Genomic DNA, 22,020 nt, shown 5'->3' on the forward strand with positions numbered 1-22,020 from the left:
GGAGCCCCAGTCACCAAGGTGAGAACACGGAGCAGGGGCTGGCTGGTTACTACCGGTCGGAGCTCCGGTCACCAAGGTTAGAACACTGAGTGAGGCTGGCCTGTTATTACTGGTCGAAGCTCCGGTCACCAAGGTGAGAACACTGAGCAGGGGCTGGCTTGTTGCTACTGGTCGAAGATCCGGTCACCAAGAGGAGAACACTGAGCAGGGACTGCCTGGTTCCTACTGGTCGGGGCTCCGGTCATCAATGTGAGAACACTGAGCAGGGACTGGCTGGTTACTACTATTCGGAACTCCGGTCACCAAGGTGAGAACACTGAACAGGGGCTGGTTGGTTACTACTGGTTGGAGTTCCGGTCACCAAGGGGAGAGCAGTGAGCACGGGCTGGCCTGTTACTGCTGGTCAGAACTCCGGCCACCAGCGTGAGAACACTGATGAGGGGCGGGCTTAATGCAATGCAAATGTAATAATGTCACCCGTAAATAGCATGCCGTTACGCGCGATGCCGTGATATGACGCGACATTTGGCGCGTCACTCCCCGCCGTCGTGCGCCACTCTGTGACGCGCCGGGGTCGCAGGTGACGGCGATCGACGCTGACCTGGGCGACAACGGCCGGGTACACTATGACCTGCTGCGGGGCAACGGTGACCTGTTCGCTGTGGACCTGCTGAGCGGGGCTGTGACGCTGCGCCGCTCGCCGCGCGGCCTCGACACCGCCTTCAGGCTGGTCGTCACTGCTTACGATGGAGGTGGGTGGTGACGGGATGGCATCCTTGTTCGGCCGCTGCGCCCGTGGCGGGGTGTGCGGCACAATGGTATGTTGTGGTTGGCTGGCTTAGCTACACGTGCCGTGATATGGGCCATTGTTTTACAATTAGATTCAGTGGCGCCTTCGCCGTCTTACTAGGCTGGGCCAGCAGTCTAGTTCAGCGTTAGAGGCAATAGAGGTTGGTTTAGGTAGGAAGTGAGTCTCAGGTCGAAGGGCAAGCATGCAAGCTTAGGGTGAATCCCATGTATTATGGGCCTATTTTGATATTTTTAGTTGATGCTCTTGTTCTACGTAACATTTGCAATCGTTGCTGAAATACGAATTTTGCGCTCAAAAGAGCGAATCACATGGACATGCTTCAGTACAAATGTGATGTCTTTCGCCGTGCCACTATGTCGCAGACTGAAGTTGATGGTCGGACCTATTCAATATTCAGCTCGGTCGTCATCTGATTGTGTGCGCCGTTTGCGGCGCTGATTGATTCATGGGGAATCCCAGCTGCCTTGGCTGGAAAGCGCTGCCATTTGTCACTGGATGGGGACTGCATTAGCCGGCTTTGATTTATCGGAGTCGACAAACGCGCCACCCGTATCCCGGCTGCTGCTGAACCACTGACGTGCCCCAATATTTCAGTCTGACTGCTTATCGACCCCCGTGCGCCATTGTAGTCGCCTTGTGCCGACTCAACGTTTGTTTCGAGTGGCTTGTACTCTACGCTTGCGGCGTGTGGTCCGTTTACGCCGGCGGGTTTTACGAGCGGCTGACGCGTATCGAGCAAAGCGTCATATCAGGCGACGCTGTGAGAAATAGTCTTACATATCATACAGTCCACAGGGTGCTCAATTGTGATCCAAGATGCTTTGCTCGTCGCCATGTCAGGCATGCGTCAAATCCAACTGTACGCTGACATTGTCTGAAATGATAAGACAGGCGAGAAAGCTTCAGTGGTTAGATCACGGCTAAAGAGAGCGTTCCACATTTCTATGAGGCTTTGAACTGAACTAGCCATCCTGAGAGGTCATTAGGTGCATTTCACAGCCCTGCCCTTTTGAAGACCTAAATCTAATCTAAAACCTAGTTTCTGAGCTACACGCCCGCGATTACGGGGGAGAATATTTCAAATGGAAGAAAAGAAAGTGGAGACCTTGAAATACCCTCCACTTTCGGGGAGAGTATTTCGAGGTTACAGGTATCCATGATGTCATAAGAACGTCATTCAAATTATGCCATTCCATATGTCATGTGGTGATCAATGCCAAGAAAGCTATAACGGTCCAGCCATTCATATGTAGCGTTTCGGGAGCACGATTTTCAGATATAGTGGCCGTCAATTGGCTCTCAGTCAGTGTTGTGCGAGGTATGATAATGTCATCAAACAATGGCATATCGAGGAACATATTTACTAATCAGAACTTGTGCTGTGGTGAGTAGTCATATCTGTTTAAAAGTGTACCAATAGTTCTAAGTGACCGTGTTGTATCATATCTGATGTTCGTTTCAGTATCTTCAAACATGAAACATACCTTCAAACGTCTTCAAACATGATGCAGAGGTCGCGTGCTAAGCATTCAAACATGCAGCCATAGTTCCTAGGGCTCCTCAGCTCAGAAAGAATGCCCAGCATGACCATACGGGGGCTGAACGAAGAAAACCTTTCCCGTGTGCAGCGGCGGTAGCTGTCGACAAGTATGACGCATTCAGCAGATAGGAGCCGTCGACCGATGCGCGGTTACAGCATGGGCCAGTGCGCGTGTCCGACGCCCGTAAAACACATTGAGAACACAGTCGATGTGGCGGATTGTCGTTCGGTGCGTTCTGCTGCGTGGTAGAAGCAGGGCAGATGCCAGGCTGAGCCGCCATGGCCATCCAGAACTCAGCGCTGGGAAGGTTATTCTCTGCTGATTTGATTCAGGTTAGATGGTGTAAATTGAGGCTAAATTGTGCAACCTTTAGCTCGGCTCCACGACTTCTTGATGCGGTATGACATACAGAGCTCCGGTTGTGACGGTGGTTGTTCTTTCGACAAGCTTTCCTCCCCTCTCCTCGGAGGCGGAGGTGCTGGTGACACTGTGTCCGTCTCTGTGACAGGCCCTCCTTCCCTCTCCTCGGAGGTGCCGCTGGTAACGCTGTCCGTCTCTGCGACATGCTCTCCCCCCCATCTCCTTGGAGGTACCGCTGGTGACACTGTGTGTCCGTCTCTGTGACAGGCCCCCGTCCCCTCCCCTCTCCTCGGAGATATCGCTGGTGACACTGTGTGTCCGTCTCTGCGACATGCTCTTCTTCCCTCTCCTCGGAGGTACCGCTGATGACACTGTATGTCCATCTCTGTGACAGGTACCACGCCCCTCCCCTCTCCCCATAGGTGCCGCTGTTGACGATGTGTGTCTATCTCTGTGGCAGGCTCTCGTCCTCTCTCCTTGGAGGTACCGCTGGTAACACTGTCCGTCTCTGTGGCAGGCTCCCCTCCCCTCCCCTCGGAGATACCGCTGGTAACACTGTGTGTCCGTCTCTGTGGCAGGCTCCCCTCCCCTCTCCTCGGAGGCGGAGGTACTGGTGACAACCGTGGACGGCAGTCAGCCCCGCTTCTCCCAGCCGCACTACTGGGCCCACGTGGCTGAGTCGGCCGAGCGGCGCACGCCCGTGCTGACGCTGGAGGCGGCTGCCCCGTCCGCCTCCAGCCTGGTGTTCCAGCTCACAGAGCCGGCCGTCGACTCCATGTTCGACGTAGACTTCACCACCGGTGTGTATCGGACAGGCACATACATGGCCACCTGAAAAGGCCGGCACACACGGCTGGTGCCTTTTGAAGTACTTTGGGTTAGTTGAGGTGTTGTGACAGAGCGTTTGTCGTAGTTCCGAAACTGTCGAGCCCATCAGGAGGATACGCGTCACCAGTGTCTGGAAAGTCACCACCCGGGGAAGTTGGCCAGACCCGTCCTGGGCAAACTGCAAGAGTATCGACTCATGCACGATGCCGCAGGCGTTCTGTACGTGGCTGGTGAGCTGGACTACGAGACCCGGCCGCGCTACAAGCTGACGGTGTCGGCCACGGACCGGGTCACGGGGTCAATGACCTCTGTGCCGGTCACGGTGAACGTCACGGACGTCAACGACAACGCGCCTCAGTTCGAGCGGTCGGTTTACAACGTGACGGCCAGCGAGGCGGCCCACCCCGGCCTGAAGCTGCTGCGCGTGAAGGTCACGGACCGGGACCAGGGTGAGGACCACTGACCAGGGAAGGGATCACGGACTGCGATAGGGATGAGGACCACTGACCAAGGGAAGGGATCACGGATCGGGACCAGGGTGAGGACCACCGACATAGGGAATGGTCTTGGACCGGGACCAGGGTGAGGACCACCGATTAAGGGAAGGGATCTTGGACTGTGTTAGGGGTGGGGACCAGCAACCAATGGAAGGTTTGCTCACATTGTTTTCGTATCTTTGTCGCATAGATTATTTGCGGGACCGTAGGAAAGCGGACAGGAACTGCTGCGAGACCTGTCAACCCAAATGTTTCATTCAACAGCTCCATTCTTGTAAATGGCTGAGCCGTACAGGCCTGCCATACCAAATATTTGATAAGAATACTCCATTTAAATTAATGACTGAACCTTGCAGGTAGTTTCGAACTCATTACGCTCCCACGTGCTGTTCTTAATCTACATTGCTGAAGCTCGGTAGTCCAATAGGTCGGTCAGAATGTGCTGGTGAATAAGAAGCCTCCGTCGCTGGGCGGGCAATGTAATCAGGGGTTCGGTGTCTGGACACAATCGATCAGTCTCGGGTGGCTGGGCGGCGGCCCGGCCCTGAACGGCGGCTCCGTCCAACGGACAATGTGTCAAACAAGACTGGGCTCCTGCCAAAGGGTGTTTCTGATTGGATGTGAAGCGTTGGCCAAGATGAGTGGTGATGATAAAAGCGGGCCTTTCGTCGTAAGTGTACGTCATTAGCAGGAGCTGTGTTTTATGGTGTTACGTCCGCACCTCTTAACTGTGTCTGGCAACCCGTGTTTCTAAATGCTGAACTCCAGAAAGACACCTCGTGCTGTGTCTTGTGCTGCCCACGCGCGTATATATGTGCTTTGACGATGCCGCGTGTGCTTGCCTGATGGTAACCGCGCCTGTGTTTGTCGTCCAGAGGACGACCAGCCGCTAAGCTTCCGTGTCCAGGAGGCGGACGGCTCGGAGAGCTTCCTGTTCCACATGACGTCCGACGGCTCCCTGGCCGTCACCAGCTACCTGGACTTCGAGCAGCGGCCGCTGCACCAGCTGGTGATGACCGTCTCCGACGACGGCTCGCCGCCGCTCACTGGCACCGCGCTGCTCACCGTCAACGGTGAGAACACGCCGCTCTCCCGACACGGGGTGACGTCACTGGCCGGCGGCGTTCGGTGCTCACCGTCAACGGTGAGAACACGCCGCTCTCCCGACACGGGGTGACGTCACGGGCCGGCAGCGCTCGGTGCGAGCTGTCGTCTTCGCCGCCAGCAGCTGTTAGTGCGGCGCACAGTGGCGGTGCTCTCTGGGCATTGTCTCGCTGTTAACGTCGCGGAACTCCGTACAAGTCTTCATTCTTGGGATGCATCAACCACCTCATTGTTGCAAAACACTGCGTCCACCGTCGTCTTTTTGTAGTAGCTGAAGCCAAGGTCGACAGTAACTGTCGAGGGCGCCGAACGCAGCTGCCACCGACCAACTGTTGGTCGGTGGCGCTGCGTTCGTCGTCGACAGTTGGTTTTAAGGCGGTGATCATCATTAGTAGGTTTCGTGGTACTGGTCATTAGGGGTTTATCTTCAACCGGCCGGCGGCGGGTCCCACAGTGCTCATGTCCGAGACACGATAGTTGTAAATTACTTCATCTGAGCGTGAAGCGCGTAAGTCAAGATCAGTTGGATCGAAGTCTTAGCGGTCTGTACACTGTTGTTCTGTGCTGTGCTGTTGGTCTTTAATTGATAGGTTACTGTCGGCTCGACAAAACGCTGGTTAGTCTTGCCCTGGCTACAGGCCGCGTTGAAGTTGCCCGTGTAATACGCCGAACAGCGTGCGTCAGAACATTCGCGAGGGCGAGACACTGGATGTGACTGTTGGCCGAAGTGAGCCGGTTGTAGTGAACCTCGTGATCGCGCACGTCCGCGAGATCCGGATGGGTGATGGGGCCGTCAGAGTGGACTTCTGCACGGAGGTCCGGCTCGAAGAATGAATCTCCGATGGCCATAGTGGGCTGCTGACTGGTCTGGGACCTAGTTTTGTTCCCGACGCCACTTCACGGAATCAGTCGATAGTCAGAGTAGCCAGAATGACGCGCTGCCGGACCTGTGTCTCGCGACGGCTGACTGACAAAGTTAGACGGCCGGGCTCGGCGAACTTCTCTCGTCGGAAGCAGCAGGCCGGGCTGGACCAGCGGCCGGACAAAAATCCTCCGGCTCAGGTCGGCCCCGGCGGAATAGTGGCACACCTGGTGCCCCTGACCATATTGAATATGTCACGGCGGATGCAATGACGTCCCGAGGCGCGGACCATGCGCAGGTCGTCACACGTGGTTTGTGAGCAGTGGCTTGGGGGTGTGCGCCGGCTAGCCTTTGATAGCTCCATAGCGGTCCCCGTGGCCACCCGCCACCCGCCACGCGCCACGCACAACGCACCATGCACTATGCACTATGCACTACGCACCACGCACCACGCGCCACTCGCCACGCACCACACGCCACGCGCCACGCGCCACGCGCCACACGCCACACGCCGCATGCCACATGCCACACGCCACACGCCACACGCCACATGCCACACGCCACATGCCACACGCCACACGTCACATGCCACCTGCGACAGAGCCGTCGCATTGGCGAAGTCTGCTTGACTTTACCTCTCATCGCGATAGGAGCTATATATTGGGCGCTAGGCGGCCACAATGGGGGCGCTATAAAGTCCAAATGCCAAGCCGTTCTGCTTTTGTCTACCAGAGCACCGGTGATCCGCAGCCCATCGCCCGTGCGGGGGGTGATAGCGATCTGAGATCGGTCTCATTTGTCCCATGCACACGTTGCACAGCCCATTCACGCACTGACCGGCCCCGCTCTGGAACAGACTGTCCACGACCAGCGGCGCTGCTAGAAACCGAGAGCACCTGGGGATACGCTGACGCGTGGGTGACCCGCGTGTTTCTTCGGTATTGAGCATGTCCACCATGCGGCTGTTGCTGGAATCAAATCACACATTCATCGTCCCGCCCGTATTGTTGTTACATGAAATTCAGTGGCTTACCCGGACGTCCTGGTGTCTGCCTGTTGACAGTGGAGGACGTGAACGACAACGTGCCGGTGTTCGACCGGGCCAGCTACGCGTGCGAGCTGACGGAGCTGCCGTCTCGGGGGCAGTTTGTCACCATGGTGAAGGCGCACGACCCGGACCCCACCGACCAGCTCGTCTACCGCATCGCTGACGGCAACGACCGCCAGCTGTTCTACATCAACAGGCGCACAGGTAAATGACAGGTACAGTACAGTCGCAGGCACACAGGTAAATGGCAGGGACAGTATAGCCACGGGCGCACAGGTTAGTGGCAGGGACAGCACAGTCACGGGCGCACAGGTGGATGACAGGGACAGTACAGTCACGGGCACACAGGTAAATGGCTGCGACAGTACAGTCACGGGTGCAAAGGTAACTGGCAGGGACAGTACAGTGACAGGCGCACAGGTAGCTGGCAGGGACAGTACAGTCACGGGCGCACAGGCAGAGGCAGGCTCACTATATGGGCTGCGCTCAGATAGGCAGCAGACTCACTATATCGACCAGTGCTCAGGAAGGCGTTAGGTTCACAGCACCGGTGGCTGTCCGAGAAGGCGGCAGGTTCACAGCACCGGTGGCTGTCCGAGAAGGCGGCAGGTTCACATTACCGGCAGGTACGCAGATAGGCGACAGGTACTCCGTCTCCAAGTCTGGCCCTAGCAAACTCACGGGGTTTAGAGCAAATCCAATGAAGCGATGTCACTCAGGAGGGAATGGAACAGTGTCGGTCGCGGAGAAGCTGGGCGCAGCATTCAAAGACGGTAGGCGAGGATCCAAGGCGCGGTCTGCACAGTGTCGGGCCGTGACCGGTCTCATCCCACAATGTGAACGCCCAATGCCGGCTTGTGGCGCAGTACCTTGTATTAGTATTAGGTGTGTCATTCGCTCATATTAGCTGGCGGTGACGGCGGCGATTAATTTAATTATCTTGTTACGAGTCAGCGGTACCTGCACCGCCTGAGATTTCCTCCTTGGCTGGTGCTCTGTCGCGTGCAAGTCCAGAGACTCTAGCTCTCTTCGCATGTCACTGAGTGTCGCTTTCCGTGCGGCCTAGTGAGGTAGACACAAACCCCTGTGGTATTCAGAGCGGGAGGGGCAGCTCGGTTTCAGAGCTTCAAACGCAGGCGCGTCAATGACAGAATGGTAGAGCGGTTCGTCGTTTGATTAATTGCGCTGAATTCCCCGAGAGCACCTCCATCGAACTCGACACGATGCCGTCCGGTGGAGTAATGGCTGCAGCGGTGTTCTCAGTCCAGTGCGATGGCGCATTGGGTGGCTCCGTGGATGGGTTCACTCATCCACGTAACTGCTGGAAGTTGATTGACGCAGTATCCACGCGGCATATGACCAGCGTAGTCGGTGCGCCCCAAAGCCCAAATCATCATCATCATCGACGCAGTATCCACGGAGTCAGATGCGAGTAAACGCTGCACCTGTACCTCCCTGGTGCACCCTGGCGCACCCTGCACCTCCGTTGGGGTATTTGCCTGATTGCACGTCGGCTGTCTTATCACAGCCACATATTATTCTGTACAAAGCCAGTTACGGTGAGCGGCGGTGATCCGTGCTGGACTCAATCTCTTGAGGCATGCCGATGCCGATACAGCAATACGACCGCTGGACACTGTCGGTCGAAGCTCAGAACTGTGTGCTAACACGTTCTGAATACGGTACAACACTTTCGGTAAGACAGGTTAAAATACATGGGCGAGGATCCATAAACTTGGACGATGCTTTCTTACGACTTGAAGGAACCGTGTGGCAAAGGGATATTGGGCGAGTTATGAAGCGTGCTGGACCCAGCCTGTACCACCGTGGTGGGACGGGGAGCAGCGGGCTGGGTTTGGCAATGACTCGAGAGTGCGCTGCTCACGGCTCTCTCAACACTGCCCTGCCTGCTGAGGGTGGCTCGCAGGTCGGGCCTCGGAGGATGTGGGTCGGTGCCGCCGCGGTGCCGACGGTGACTGACGCGTCACGTTTGTCTCGGCGCCGCGGCTGTGACGGCTCCTCCGTATAACGCCCGAGATGAATGCCCGCTCGCTGTAATGCGGACCACAGCTGGCTGATGGCTGTCATCAGCGTGTAAACCGTGACCCTCCTCCGTACCGGTGCCGTGTGAGGGGAATGTGACGTGTCACTCTGTGTCCTGTCATCAGTGTGCAGACCGTGACCCTCCTCCGTACCGGTGCCGTGTGAGGGGAATGTGACGCGTCACTCTGTGTCCTGCCATCAGCGTGCGGACCGTGACCCTCCTCCGTACCGGTGCCGTGTGAGGGGAATGTGACGCGTCACTCTGTGTCTTGCCATCAGTGTGCAGACCGTGACCCTCCTCCGTACCGGTGCCGTGTGACGGGAATGTGACACGTCACTCTGTGTATTGCCGTCAGCGTGCAGACCGTGACCCTCCTCCGTACCGGTGCCGTGTGACGGGAATGTGACACGTCACTCTGTGTATTGCCGTCAGCGAGCAGACCGTGACCCTCCTCCGTACCGGTGCCGTGTGACGGGAATGTGACACGTCACTCTGTGTATTGCCGTCAGCGAGCAGACCGTGACCCTCCTCCGTACCGGTGCCGTGTGACGGGAATGTGACACGTCACTCTGTGTATTGCCGTCAGCGTGCAGACCGTGACCCTCCTCCGTACCGGTGCCGTGTGACGGGAATGTGACACGTCACTCTGTGTATTGCCGTCAGCGAGCAGACCGTGACCCTATTCCGTACCGGTGCCGTGTGAGGTGAACGTGACGCGTCACTCGTGTCTCCCGCAGGCGTCATCACGGTGGCCAATATCCGGGCGTTCGATGAGTCGCCCCAGTACCAGCTGAACATAACTGCCGCCGACGGTATTCACCACACCTACGTGCCCCTGACGGTCCGACTGATGCCCGCTAACAAGGTGACTGCCGCTCAGAAGCGCCTCTGCGACAGCAGTGTATCACACGTGCAATATGATGACAGCGGTGCTGCTGGCTGGCCGAGATAATGTCGCGGGCCGTCAGTTTAGTGTGTGCCGTGGAAGGCCGGGCTTGAAGGGTCTGGCATCAAGTTGTCATCGATTGAACGCGCTGGTGTGTTGTCTCAACATAGACCCGCCACGGACTGGAATGCTCTTCCCTTCCAGCATGCGCCCGCATTCGAAAAGGTCGCCTACGAGGTGGACCTGAGTGAAGACGTGGCCAGCGGCACTCCGGTGACCCAGGTCAAGGCATATGACCCAGACAGGGGTCCCCTGGGTCAGGTGGTGTACAGCATTCCCTCCGATCGATGGAGAGAAGTATTCAGCATCAACGCTTTCAACCGGTGAGTGGCTGTCATCCTTCCGTTAGAAGGTCCTGTCACAGATTTCCGATATCACGTCTGGTCATTTTTAGGGAATGCAGTTCTCAAGAGGAATCGAACACCTTTATTTGCATTGCAATCGTTCCGGATGTTTTCGAAAGCTCTGGGGCATGGCGGAACCCATTCGCTGCTCGGAATGGGGTTAACGGAGAGCACGACCGGAATAAGGAGTAATTGGCTACTTCCATAGGTTGCGAGACAGCCCGGTGCTGAAGCTTCCCGTCTGGACTGGTGCTGTGTTATGTACAGGCGTGATCAGCACCCGTCAACGGCTGGACCGTGAGACGGAGCCGGTGCTGGAGCTGCCCGTGTAACTGGTGCTGTGTTGTGTAGAGGTGTGATCAGGACCCGTCAGCCACTGGACCGTGAGACGGAGCGTGCTGGAGCTGCCCGTGTGAACTGTGCTGTGTTGCGTACAGGCGTGATCAGCACCCGTCAGCGACTGGACCGTGAGACGGTGCCGGTGCTGGAGCTGCCCGTGTGGGCCACGGACGGTGGTCACCGGTCTGATCACACCACAGTCAAGGTCCGGCTGTCGGACGTCAACGACAACGCGCCCCGCTTCCAGCTGGCTCAGTACCGGGCTGTCGTGGCGGCCAACCTCACGGCCGGAGACGTCATCTGCAAGGTGAGCATGAGCCTGTCCCCGGCTGGACAGGTGTCAGCGGCCGGTACAAGGTGATCATGAGCCTGTCCCCGGCTGGACGTGTGTCAGCGGCCAGTATAAGGTGAGTCTGAGCCTGTCCCCGGCTGGACGTGTGTCGGCGGCGGTGGACCGTGCTGACACTGAGGTGTTGGACCGTTCTGTCACCTGTGGCTCGTGTGTCTAGCGATCGGCCAATGACCTCACGGGTACCATGTCGCTCGCCACCGCCATGGCCAAGAAGCTCACTATGACCATGTATTTTGCGACCGTGGTGGTCGGGTGTGACTTGCTTCTTGTATTTTCATTGGTCGGCGGTCCGCCAGGTGACGGCGTACGACTCGGACGAAGGAGATAACGCCAGGCTCACGTACAGCATCTTCGAGACGGAGGTGTCGGACATCAGGAAGGCCTTGGATATCGATTCGGAGACGGGAGAGATCATTCTGATGCAGCGGCCAACTCAGCTGGGTGAGCCGGTTCACCTGCTGGTTGAAGCCGCAGCTAGAGCTTTGGTTGGGAACTGTCTTTTCGTGTTTTACTCAAGAACTGTCGCGGACGTTGTCCATACTCAGCTGAGTGGGTTGGAATGTTGCATGTTTAAGCACGCCTGCGCTGTCTTCGATCAGACAAAAAGCATTTCTCGCTAACCGGTCCTCGTTGCGCGGCGTAGCTGGTGACCGGTGGCGCCTCTGTTGGCAGAGAGTCCGGTGTACCAGTTGTTCGTGCGAGCGACAGATGGCGGCAGTGAGCGGCTGGTGGCCGACGTCCCAGTGGACGTGGTCGTGTTGCCAGACAGCGAGGGCATGCCCGTGTTTGACCCGCTGCTGTCGGGGCCACAGGGCGTGTTTCTCACCGAGAGTGACCCAGTTGGTGAGTAACCGAGACCCCATGCAGACAGCAATACGATGCCTGTGTTTCACCTGTTACTGTCGGGACCACAGGGCGTGCTTCTCACTCGGAGTAACCCGATGGGTGAGTAATGCAAGCCTGCCTGAATACAGCAGACATATTAGACGTGTTTGAACACATGTTTTCTTCTAGGCAAACCTGCCTTGCTTGAATATTTATCACCCTCTTCAGCTGTGGCTAAAGTAGCAAGTTTGACCTTTGAATGGGGGCCTTGTAACAGTGTGCCTGTCCCAGTGACGTATGTCCGGTTATTCCGCAGGTACCCGCATCACGTCAGTCCGGGTCCGCGGCGGCGGTACGGGTGACGTACTCGGTGGCCTCGATCCACGAGATGCCGTCAGCGGACATGTTCGAAGTGGATGCGGACGGACAGCTGGTCCTGGCCAAGAGTCTCGACCGGGAGGCCGTGGACAGGTGGGTCAAGCAGCTGCAGACTTCGGGTCCAGGGAATGGCGTTGTTGCAGCTTTGTGTGGCCTCGGCTCTTGCGCATGTTCTCACTGACTTGATAATATATGTTATCACATTTCGGTTCCTTGCTCTGTGCGATATCACCGGCGCATTAAACAGTACATTGCCCTATTGCCCGCAGTTTCACTCGACTTCGTTTTATGCGAGGCTGTACATAACTGGGACAATATCCATTCACAGTTAAAGTGTGTCACAAACTTCGTCGCCATTGTAGCTTTACGGCGCTTTCACCTGCCCGGAGTAAATGGTGTCGCCCGCCTCTCATCCTGTCCTGAAAGGAGGTCACTGCGGGGAAAGAAACCTTCCACCTCTGGTTTCCCAGACGCGCAGTGGTTAACACAGGCGCATTAATCATTACACCATCGGCACTCCCTTATTGTATGTGTAAACCGCGCTGCATTGCCGTGCCTGATGTTCTGTTCCGTTGCGTCAGGTACAACATCACGATCGCAGCTCAGACCGAGTCTCTGCCACCGCTGGTCGCCTACTCCCACCTGATGTTGTCTGTGATGGACGACAACGACAACGACCCCGTGTTTGACGCAGACGTGTACCGGGGGTACCGTCAGAGAGGGTCTGCCGGCCGGTACCAGAGCTCTGCAGGGTACGTCAGAGGTTGTACCGCGGTACCGTTAGAGGTAGTCTGCCGGCCGGTTACCAGGGCTTTGCAAGGTACATCAGACGTGTACCGCTGGTACCGTTAGAGAGGTCTGCCGGCCGGTACCATAACTCTGCAGGGTACGTCAGAGATGTACGGGGGTATTGTTAGAGAGGGTACCGTCTTTTACCAGGTTATCAGTTCTGTGTGGGGCTAGCTGTGTGCACCCCTCTCCATTGCATCAGTGTTGTGTGCCCGTGTGTGACCTGGCTGCGCCCGTCCCCAGTGTCGGCGGTCGACCCGGACGTGGGTGCTAACGGCCAGGTGCGCTACCAGCTGCACGCCGACTCTAGCCACCTGCACGCACTGCTGGCGGTGGACGAACGGTCTGGCTGGGTGACCACGCTGCGGCCGCTGGAACGCGAGACGACAGACACCTACCGGCTGACGGTGGTGGCCGCCGACGGAGGTAACTAGGGATACCGCACAATGCGGTCGGAACGCCACAGAGCATGCATGGAACGGGGGGTGCATTGCGGAGGCTGGTGGTGATCGTCAACTATACGATTCACTAGAGGGGGGACTTGTGAGGTTGGTTTGAGACCTGTGACCTGAGTAACCTGACCCGGTGTGCCCCGCCAGGGTCGCCTCGTCGCTCGGCCACGGCCAGTCTGGTGATCTCGGTGGCCGACGACAACGACTCGCCGCCCGTGTTCGCTCAGCAGCGGTACGCGGCCGTCGTTAATGAGGACGCCCTGCCGCGCACCTCCATCATGAGCCTGACGACCGATGACGCCGACCTGCTCTCGGCGCCCGTCCACTTCTACATCACCGACGGAGACCCCCACGCCCGCTTCGAGGTCAGAGCGCGCCCGCTCAGCGGTGTCAGTGGTGGTACAGGCGCCCAGTGGCGTGCTGGTGGCGTTACAGACCCCCCTCTGGCGTGTTAGTGGCATTACAGACCCCTCTGGCGTGTAGTGGTGGTGCATACCCCCCTCCGGCGTGTTAGTGGTGTTACAGACCCTCTCTGGCGTGTTAGTGGCGTTGCAGACTCCCTCTGGCGTGTTAGTGACGCTAGAGACCCGCTGCGGTGTGTTTGCCGCGTTATGGACACCTCACTGGCGTGTGCGCACCCTCTTTAAGCTGTGACTAACAGTGTTCAACAACTGCTCGCGTGGCAGTAAGACCCCGGCAACGTGTGGTCCTTGTGTTCTAATTGTGACGGGCTGCGCCTGGGTGATATGAAGCTCTCCGCTGGTATTGCACAAAAGCCCCTAGATTGTGACGAGCGGCGTCACCAGAGATGTGACTCTCCCCCACTGACGAACGTGCACGTGGTCCCCGGACTGTGACGAGCGACGTCACCGGAGGTTTGAAAGATGTGGCTCTCCCCCACTGACGAACATGTACATGGTCCCCAGATTGTGACGAGCGACGTTACCAGAGGTTTGAAAGATGTGGCCCTCCCTCACTGACGAACGTGCACATGGTCCCCAGATTGTGACGAGCGGCGCCAACAGCGGCGAGCTGTTCGTGTTAAACGCGTTGGACCGTGAGACCGTGCCCAGCTACGACCTGACGGTGACAGCCACCGACGGCTCTCTGGTGGCCACCACCCGGCTACACCTGGATGTGCTCGACGCCAACGGTCAGTCCCCGTCAGCGGTCGGATGTGCTGACAGCGCCTCTAAAGACACTTATCCCCGGCATAGGCTCCGTAAATATCACTGATCAAGATTGTGTTGGGTGTCTCGCATGGTAAACGTCACGTACCCAGAAGCTCTTTGAGCTTCATGTCTAATTGTGTAACTCAACGTGCGAAGCTGGTGGTTGATGCTTGCTCCGTTGTGTTTTTAACAAAATAGGGATCAAGCTGCAGAACAGTGTGCTGGCTGTGTGGCACCGTTATGAATGCCGTTATCCTAGTCTGGTCATGTCCGGTCACCATGTAATACAACGTGGCGGCACGTGACCACGCCGTGCGGTGTTGCAGACAACCCACCCGTGTGTGAGGAGGAGGAGTACGCGGTCACGCTGAGCGAGGCGGCCCCTCCCCACCACGTGCTGACCGTCCGGGCTCATGACCTGGACGACAGCAGGAACGGTCGGCTCCGGTACTACCTGACCGGCGGCGGCGCCGACGACTTCGCCATCGACCCGGCCCTAGGTCAGCTGACGGCCGAGCTGTTTCCAGTGACGTCATTTGTACCCGGACTGGTTGAAGGGATGGAGAAGTTGTAACTGTGGCTGTCGCTATGCGCGTTGAAGCGTCTTCTAAGTGCGTCTTGTCGTCGATGCCCTCTCACGCTTGGTTTGTCTCTTCACCATTGATACTGTCATGCCGGCCATCAGTTAATGTTCACATAAGGTATTATAGTGTGGCCCTACGTTATGACTGTCATCTGGTCTGACTGGCGTGCGTTCTGATGTCGCACCAGGCCGCCCTGACCTGACCTGACCTGACGCCTTGTGCCATGGCCAGGTCACGTGCGCGTGTCGGGCTCGCTGGACCGAGAGGCCCGGCCCGTCTACCGCCTGACGGCGCACGTGCAGGACCGCGGCCGCGCCGAGTGGGAGTGCACCAGCGTGCTGACGGTCACGCTGGAGGACGTCAACGACTGCGCGCCCAGCTTCGTCCTGCCCGTGCTGTCGCTGACGGTGCCCGAGGACACGGCCGTCGGCACCATCCTGGGACGGCTGGACGTCCGTGATGATGACCTGGGTCAGTACAAACGTAGACCACACCATCCTGGGACGGCTGGACGTCCTTGACGATGACCTGGGGTCAGTACATACACAGACCACACCATCATGGTATGGCTGGACTGTAGTCTCATGTTGTTCTTGTGTGTTTCGGTTCAGGCCGGCTGTACTTGGTTTGATACTAGCCTGTCCCCATGCACTCTGCTTGACTTTAATCAGGCAGACTACCCCGGGTGCTGTTCTCAGGCGTGTGTACCGATCTTGGCCACAGGCTGACTGTAGGTACTCGGTGTGCCGTTCTCAGGCGTGTGCACCGATCTTGGCCACAGCCTGACTGTAGAGACTGTGCCGTTCCCAGGCCTGTCGGCCGAACTGGAGTACAGTCTGGTGGAGGAGGACGACGACGACGCCCGGCTGCTGCTGGACCCGAGGACGGGCGTGCTGACTCTGGGACGGCCGCTGGACCGGGAACAGCAGGCCATGTTCAACATCAGCGTGCGAGCCACGGATGGCGGCACACCCCAGCTGTCCAGCACCGCCACAGTCATACTGTTGGTGCAGGGTACGTCTGCCTGTGCTGTGATCAGGGTTACATTCGCTGCACCGCAGCACCGCCACAGCCATTACTGCTGGTACAGGGTGCGTCTGCCTGTGTTGTGAGCTGGGTTACATTCGCCGCGGGGTGCAGGAAATGTCTTACAGTGTTGTGAGGTACGACTATTTTCGCATCTTTGTTTTAGCTATTGTTCGATATCAGATGATGTATGTATGTTACTATTTTTAGGCTTTTCGTCAAGGCCGACACTTGTTTGGACTGTTCGCAGACGTGAACGACAACGCGCCCGAGTTCACCAAAACGTTGTACCACGCGACAGCATTGGAAAACACCACTGTAGGGACAGAGGTTCTCAAACTTCTGGCCACCTCGAGGGACTCTGGTGTCAACGCCGAGATCAGCTACAGCATCATTGGCGGCAACGAACACAACATGTTCCAGATCAACCCGAAAACAGGTGCGTGCTTGTCAGCATTCTAGGTGCCTGTGTTGTACTTCAAGCGGGTATAGGAGTACATGACGACATCTGTGTGTGCGTTCCGACAGGTATTGTGTCACTGGTGTCCCAGCTGGACTTTGAGCGAGCCGGAGAGTACATGGTGACCCCTGTGTGTGTTCCGACAGGTATTGTGTCGGTGATGTCCGAGCTGGACTCTGAGCAAGCTGGGGAGTACATGGTGACCCCTGTGTGTGTTCCGACAGGTATTGTGTCACTGATGTCCCAGCTGGACTCTGAGCAAGCTGGGGAGTACATGGTGACCCCTGTGTGTGTTCCGACAGGTATTGTGTCGGTGAGGTCCCAGCTGGATTCTGAGCAAGCTGGGGAGTACATGGTGACCCCTGTGTGTGTTCCGACAGGTATTGTGTCGGTGATGTCCGAGCTGGACTTTGAGCGAGCCGGAGAGTACATGGTGACCCCTGTGTGTGTTCCGACAGGTATTGTGTCGGTGATGTCCGAGCTGGACTTTGAGCGAGCCGGAGAGTACATGGTGACCCCTGTGTGTGTTCCGACAGGTATTGTGTCGGTGATGTCCGAGCTGGACTTTGAGCGAGCCGGAGAGTACATGGTGACCCCTGTGTGTGTTCCGACAGGTATTGTGTCGGTGATGTCCGAGCTGGACTTTGAGCGAGCTGGAGAGTACATGGTGACCCCTGTGTGTGTTCCGACAGGTATTGTGTCGGTGATGTCCGAGCTGGACTTTGAGCGAGCCGGAGAGTACATGGTGACCCCTGTGTGTGTTCCGACAGGTGTTGTGTTGGTGAGGGTCCCAGCTGACTTTGAGCGAGCTGGGGAGTACGTGGTGACCCTTGTGTGTGTTCCGACAGGTATTGTGTCGGTGATGTCCGAGCTGGACTTTGAGCGAGCCGGAGAGTACATGGTGACGGTGGAGGCCCGGGACGGCGGCATTCCGCCGCTCAGCAACCACGCCACCGTCAACGTCACCGTGCTCGACTGCAACGACAACGCGCCGGTGTTCGGGCAGGAGGTGTACAGCGCCGTTATCCGCGAGGACGTGGCCACAGGAGAACGCCTCCTGCAGGTATGTGCACTGCTGGTGCCGCTGAAAATCTTGTGACGTCACAGAAATGTTTGCTGCCTGGAGCAGCTGGCTGTGAGGTGTACTAAGCATATGGGAGACGCTTATGAATATTTGTGTGTTCTGTTGAACGTGTGTTGCTGGATCTTTTTCAGTTCTGCTGGTTAGACATTTGCATGTGACCACCACAGTGTAGACCTGTCCGGAGGTGTTGACGTGGTCTGCCGGTGCAGTGTCGTGCCGGGTTACCGTATTCGTGCGCCCTGGCCGCTTGCCGGAGAAAATAGAGTAGCAGCCCCTCCAGACAACCGAGCCCGAAGTCACGTCATGAGCCATATTGTGAGCCTGCGCTTACCAGCCGAGAGCCCATACTGATATCTGCCCGACCTGCCCTGTTGGGACGGGTGGGGGAGCCGCGCTGGGAGAGCACTGTGCTGTGGCCGACACAGCGCAGCACGAGATGCGCCGGCTGTGACCTGACCGGCACGCCGCGTCGCCAGGTGCACGCGGCTGACCTGGACTCGGGCGCCAACGCTCGGGTGCGTTACGCGGTGACCGGCGGTGACCAGCACAGCCAGTTTGCCATGGACACCGACTCGGGCTACCTCTATGTCGCCACTCAGCTCGACAGAGAAATGGTGCGTAGGCTGGTGGTTTGGAGCCAAGGCAGTGAGGCCAATTTGAATTTTAATGTGTCTGAATTCGGCGGGGGCATTAATTGTGTTTGTCAGAATCACGAGACGCGTGCTTACCATAATCGCAAATGTGCTGTTGCACATAGGCAATTTGCTTTGGCACTGAATCAGGTGGTATGTGATGCAAAAACTGCAATGGCCAAGTCGATGACTGCGTCTGCAAAGATAAACCACGTCGCGCGATGGTTTTTGCTAGCTTAGAACGCGCCCTGAATGTGCTCATGGTAACACCTTGCTGCCGGCTTACGCCTTATTGTTTGGGCCAGGTGTCCAGCTACAGTCTGGAGGTGACGGCGACGGATGGCGGCGATCCCTCGCTCAGCTCCTCCGCCCAGATCAACGTCCACGTCAGCGACGCCAACGACAACCCGCCAGTCTTCTCCGAGACCGAGTACAGCGCCGTCGTGCAGGGTCGGCAACGCTTGGGTCACCCGCCGGCGCATGGCTGGGGAACGAACCAGAGTAGATTACCCCAAGTGGTTCAGGGTCAAAGCGAAAGACATTTGTGCGCAAACTGCTGTGATGTTCCCTGCTGTGCGTCTGGGGTCCCAACAGCCGGTCATAGGCCCGGCGTGTGTGCCGCGACCGGCCGCGGCTGTGATCCGTCCTCTGTTAACAGATAGTCGGAGTCGTCCGCCTTGCTCCTGTCATCAGTTGAAGCCACCTGGCTGGCTTGGGATGTCATTGGGTTACTTCAGGCTTAACTGCCGGCCACCAGCCACCATCGTTTTCTCAGTTGGCCTTTCCTACACTCTCCGCTGGAGATAAGCCGACCAGCCACGAGCTGCCATATTCCACCAGCTGACATCTTGTCTGAAGAGCTCCTCCCTTTCTCGCCGCAGGAGGACAAGCCTCCCGGCCACCCGCTGCTGTTGTTCTCTGTGACGGATGCTGATGAGGATCCGAACGCCGGTCCGTTCACGTTCGAGGTGGCCGAGGGCAACGGCGGCAACTGGTTTGTGATCACGGCCGGCGGCCAGCTGCGCACGGCCGCCAAGTTTGACCACCGGCTGCGCAACTCGTACAAGCTGCTGGTGCGCGTCTACGACAACGGTGATGACGTGCGCTTCTCCGAGACCTGGGTCGACGTCAAGGTCAGTCAAGGCAACATCAGGATTTTCTAATGCAGTGTTGGGGAGGATCTTTGTTTATGCACTGTTGGGCTTGAAGAATTACGTAGCAGATGTTCGTAACGCATTTGGCCATAGACGCACCATTTCTACAGCCATGTGCAACATCCTGAACCGTTCATGAGCTGGAATGCAAGGGGGTTTAGCCATTTTCCGACAAATGGTTGGCTATTCGTGTCATGTACGGCACATTATCGAGGAGCTGGACAGTGGTTTGCCACTGGCCTCATAGGCAACGGAGGGCTGTGACAATCTGCTGACCGTTGACGTGCTGCGTTGCAGATAATCGAGGAGCCGCAGTACCCGCCGGTGCTGATCCCGCTGCACGTGTCGATCCAGTCGTACCAGGACAGCTTCCCGGGCGCCGTGGTGGGTCGCGTGCACGCCTCTGACCAGGACCCGTACGACCGGCTGCAGTTCGGCCTGGTGGCCGGCCAGGCCGGCCTCGAGCGCCTGTTCGAGCTGGACCCGGACGACGGCTCGCTGGTGACGCTGGCCGGCATCGACGCCGGATTGTACCGGCTGAACGTGTCCGTGACGGACGGCAAGTTCACCAGCCACACGGCCGTGACGGTGGACGTGAGCGAAATCACGGACCAGATGGCGCGTCACCGCCGTCTCCGTGACGCTGGCCAGCCTCACGCCGCGAGCGTTCGTGCTGAGCTACATGAAGCCGTTCCGGCGTGCGCTGCGCAAGCAGCTGAAGGTGCGCGCTAAGGACGTGCTGATTCTGAGCGTGCAGCCGGCGGCGGCGGGCGGCCGGCGGCGCAGCCGGGCCGCCCGGCCGGCGGACCTGGCCGTGCTGCTGGCCGTGCGGCGCGGCCCGGCCTGGATGGAGGCGGCCGTGGTGCGGCGCCGGCTGCTGGCCGGCCGCGCCGCCGTCAGCCGCCTGCTGGCCGTGCCGCTGCTGGCCGTCGACGAGGACGGCTGCCAGGCGACGCCCTGCCTGCACGGCAACTGCAGCGACGTGGCCGTATTCGACGACGAGCTGGTGGTGAGCGTGGCCACGGACGTGGTCAGCTTCGTCTCGCCGCAGCACAGCCGCCAGCTCAGCTGCCAGTGCCACGTCGGCTTCGGAGGTCAGTCGGCTTGCTCGCGGCAGCACTGGTGTGCTCGCATGGCCAGCTCTGCTTAGCCGGCTGTAAGCTCAGCAGACGGATTTCGCACACGTTAGTTTCCAATCGCCGTACCGCTAGTTGTAGTGCATTGTGGTGCTGAATTTTTGTGGGAAATGTCAAATGTTGTAGAATATGTGCAGCGGTGTTATGTGTACACGATTAAGACAATGAGCACTCGCCTCTAGTTCGGGGTCGATTAGCTCTCTTGCCTGCCATGATCTTACAGATGACCTGACATTCCTCTCTCTGTGACCTCGGAACCCAGCCGGTGGGCTGTGTTCTGACCTGTGCTCTGGTGGCGGCAGGCGAGCTGTGCTCGGAGCTGGTGAACGAGTGCGGCCGCTCGCCGTGCGCCGAGTACCAGACATGCATACCGGACGCCTCAGCGGCGGGCTTCAGCTGCCGATGTCCGGAGGGTCGCACCGGCCCCCGCTGTGGCCTGCTCGCCTCCGAGTGCCGCCAGGGCCAGTGCTACACGCCGCGCGCGCCGTTCTCGCTGGACGGCGACGGGTACGCCGAGTACCGGCTGCTGGAGCCATCCGAGCGGCGCCTCACCCTGGAGCTGAGCCTGCGGACGCGGCAGCCGACCGGCACGCTCGTCTACTCGGCCGGCGGCGTCGAGTACAGCATCCTTGAGGTCAGCGTCTTGTCTGTGCTGATGGCAGCTGGGGACGCTGCACGAGATAGGGCACAGCACGTCAGGGGTAGCTGGTATAGCATGTTGTGAAGGTTCCGGTAGTGTAGTGGTTAACGCATCTGCGTTAACCGCTGCGGCGTCGGGAAAACCAGAGGTACGGGGTTCGATTCCCTGCGGTGCCCGCGGTTCCTGCCAGGGTGAGAGGCAGGCGACGCCATATAGCCTCAGCAGCTGAGTGCGTCGTAAAGCCCCAATGACACATACACACACATCGTGTTGTGCAGTCACCGCCGCGTTGTGGCCACGTGGAGAAGCTGACTCAAACATGGCCGAAGCTTTGTCATTTTGGCCGTGACACCCGTCTTGGCTCTGCAGATATTTGATAGTTGTTGTTCATTGTAAACAGCGGAAGTTTCATTGAACATTGTTTGACGTAATGTCGGTGTGATCTCCCTCCATTTGCGTGTTTGCATTTCTGCTGTGCGTTTATTTGGGTGCATGATTATGATATCGTGATGGGCCTTTTCGGATTTCAGATTGTGAACGGTCAGCTTCAGTACCGTTTCGACTGCGGCAGCGGCGAGGGGCGCGTCCTGGTACCGGACATGCAGTTCAACG

General features: G+C 58.1%; 2 protein-coding genes across 2 annotated transcripts in view; both read left to right on the top strand.

The window, feature by feature from the left end:
• LOC119090021 (protocadherin Fat 1) overlaps positions 1-11,927 on the top strand; it is a 34,768-nt gene extending 22,841 nt beyond the window's left edge. The window contains exons 12-21 of the mRNA XM_037212819.1: positions 581-752; positions 3,291-3,512; positions 3,753-3,989; positions 4,913-5,110; positions 7,067-7,255; positions 9,833-9,960; positions 10,186-10,302; positions 10,843-11,031; positions 11,373-11,517; positions 11,749-11,927. Of these exons, the coding sequence (XP_037068714.1) occupies positions 581-752; positions 3,291-3,512; positions 3,753-3,989; positions 4,913-5,110; positions 7,067-7,255; positions 9,833-9,960; positions 10,186-10,302; positions 10,843-11,031; positions 11,373-11,517; positions 11,749-11,927 (1,776 nt within the window). The remainder of the gene's footprint in view (positions 1-580; positions 753-3,290; positions 3,513-3,752; positions 3,990-4,912; positions 5,111-7,066; positions 7,256-9,832; positions 9,961-10,185; positions 10,303-10,842; positions 11,032-11,372; positions 11,518-11,748) is intronic.
• A 1,062-nt stretch (positions 11,928-12,989) lies between these two features.
• LOC119090022 (fat-like cadherin-related tumor suppressor homolog) lies at positions 12,990-20,309 on the top strand. Its single transcript, XM_037212820.1, has 14 exons — positions 12,990-13,031; positions 13,312-13,494; positions 13,668-13,885; positions 14,523-14,673; positions 15,019-15,192; positions 15,508-15,747; positions 16,087-16,290; positions 16,553-16,741; positions 17,611-17,825; positions 18,323-18,460; positions 18,784-18,928; positions 19,319-19,611; positions 19,930-20,250; positions 20,298-20,309. Exons 3-14 carry the CDS (start codon positions 13,799-13,801, stop codon positions 20,307-20,309), a joined length of 2,169 nt encoding a protein of 722 aa, XP_037068715.1. The 5' UTR covers positions 12,990-13,031; positions 13,312-13,494; positions 13,668-13,798.
• Positions 20,310-22,020: the final 1,711 nt, after the last annotated feature.

The sequence above is a fragment of the Pollicipes pollicipes genome, unplaced genomic scaffold (genome assembly GCF_011947565.3).
Source record: "Pollicipes pollicipes isolate AB1234 unplaced genomic scaffold, Ppol_2.1 Scaffold_3087;HRSCAF=3621_pilon_pilon_pilon, whole genome shotgun sequence".
NCBI lineage: Eukaryota > Metazoa > Arthropoda > Thecostraca > Pollicipedomorpha > Pollicipedidae > Pollicipes > Pollicipes pollicipes.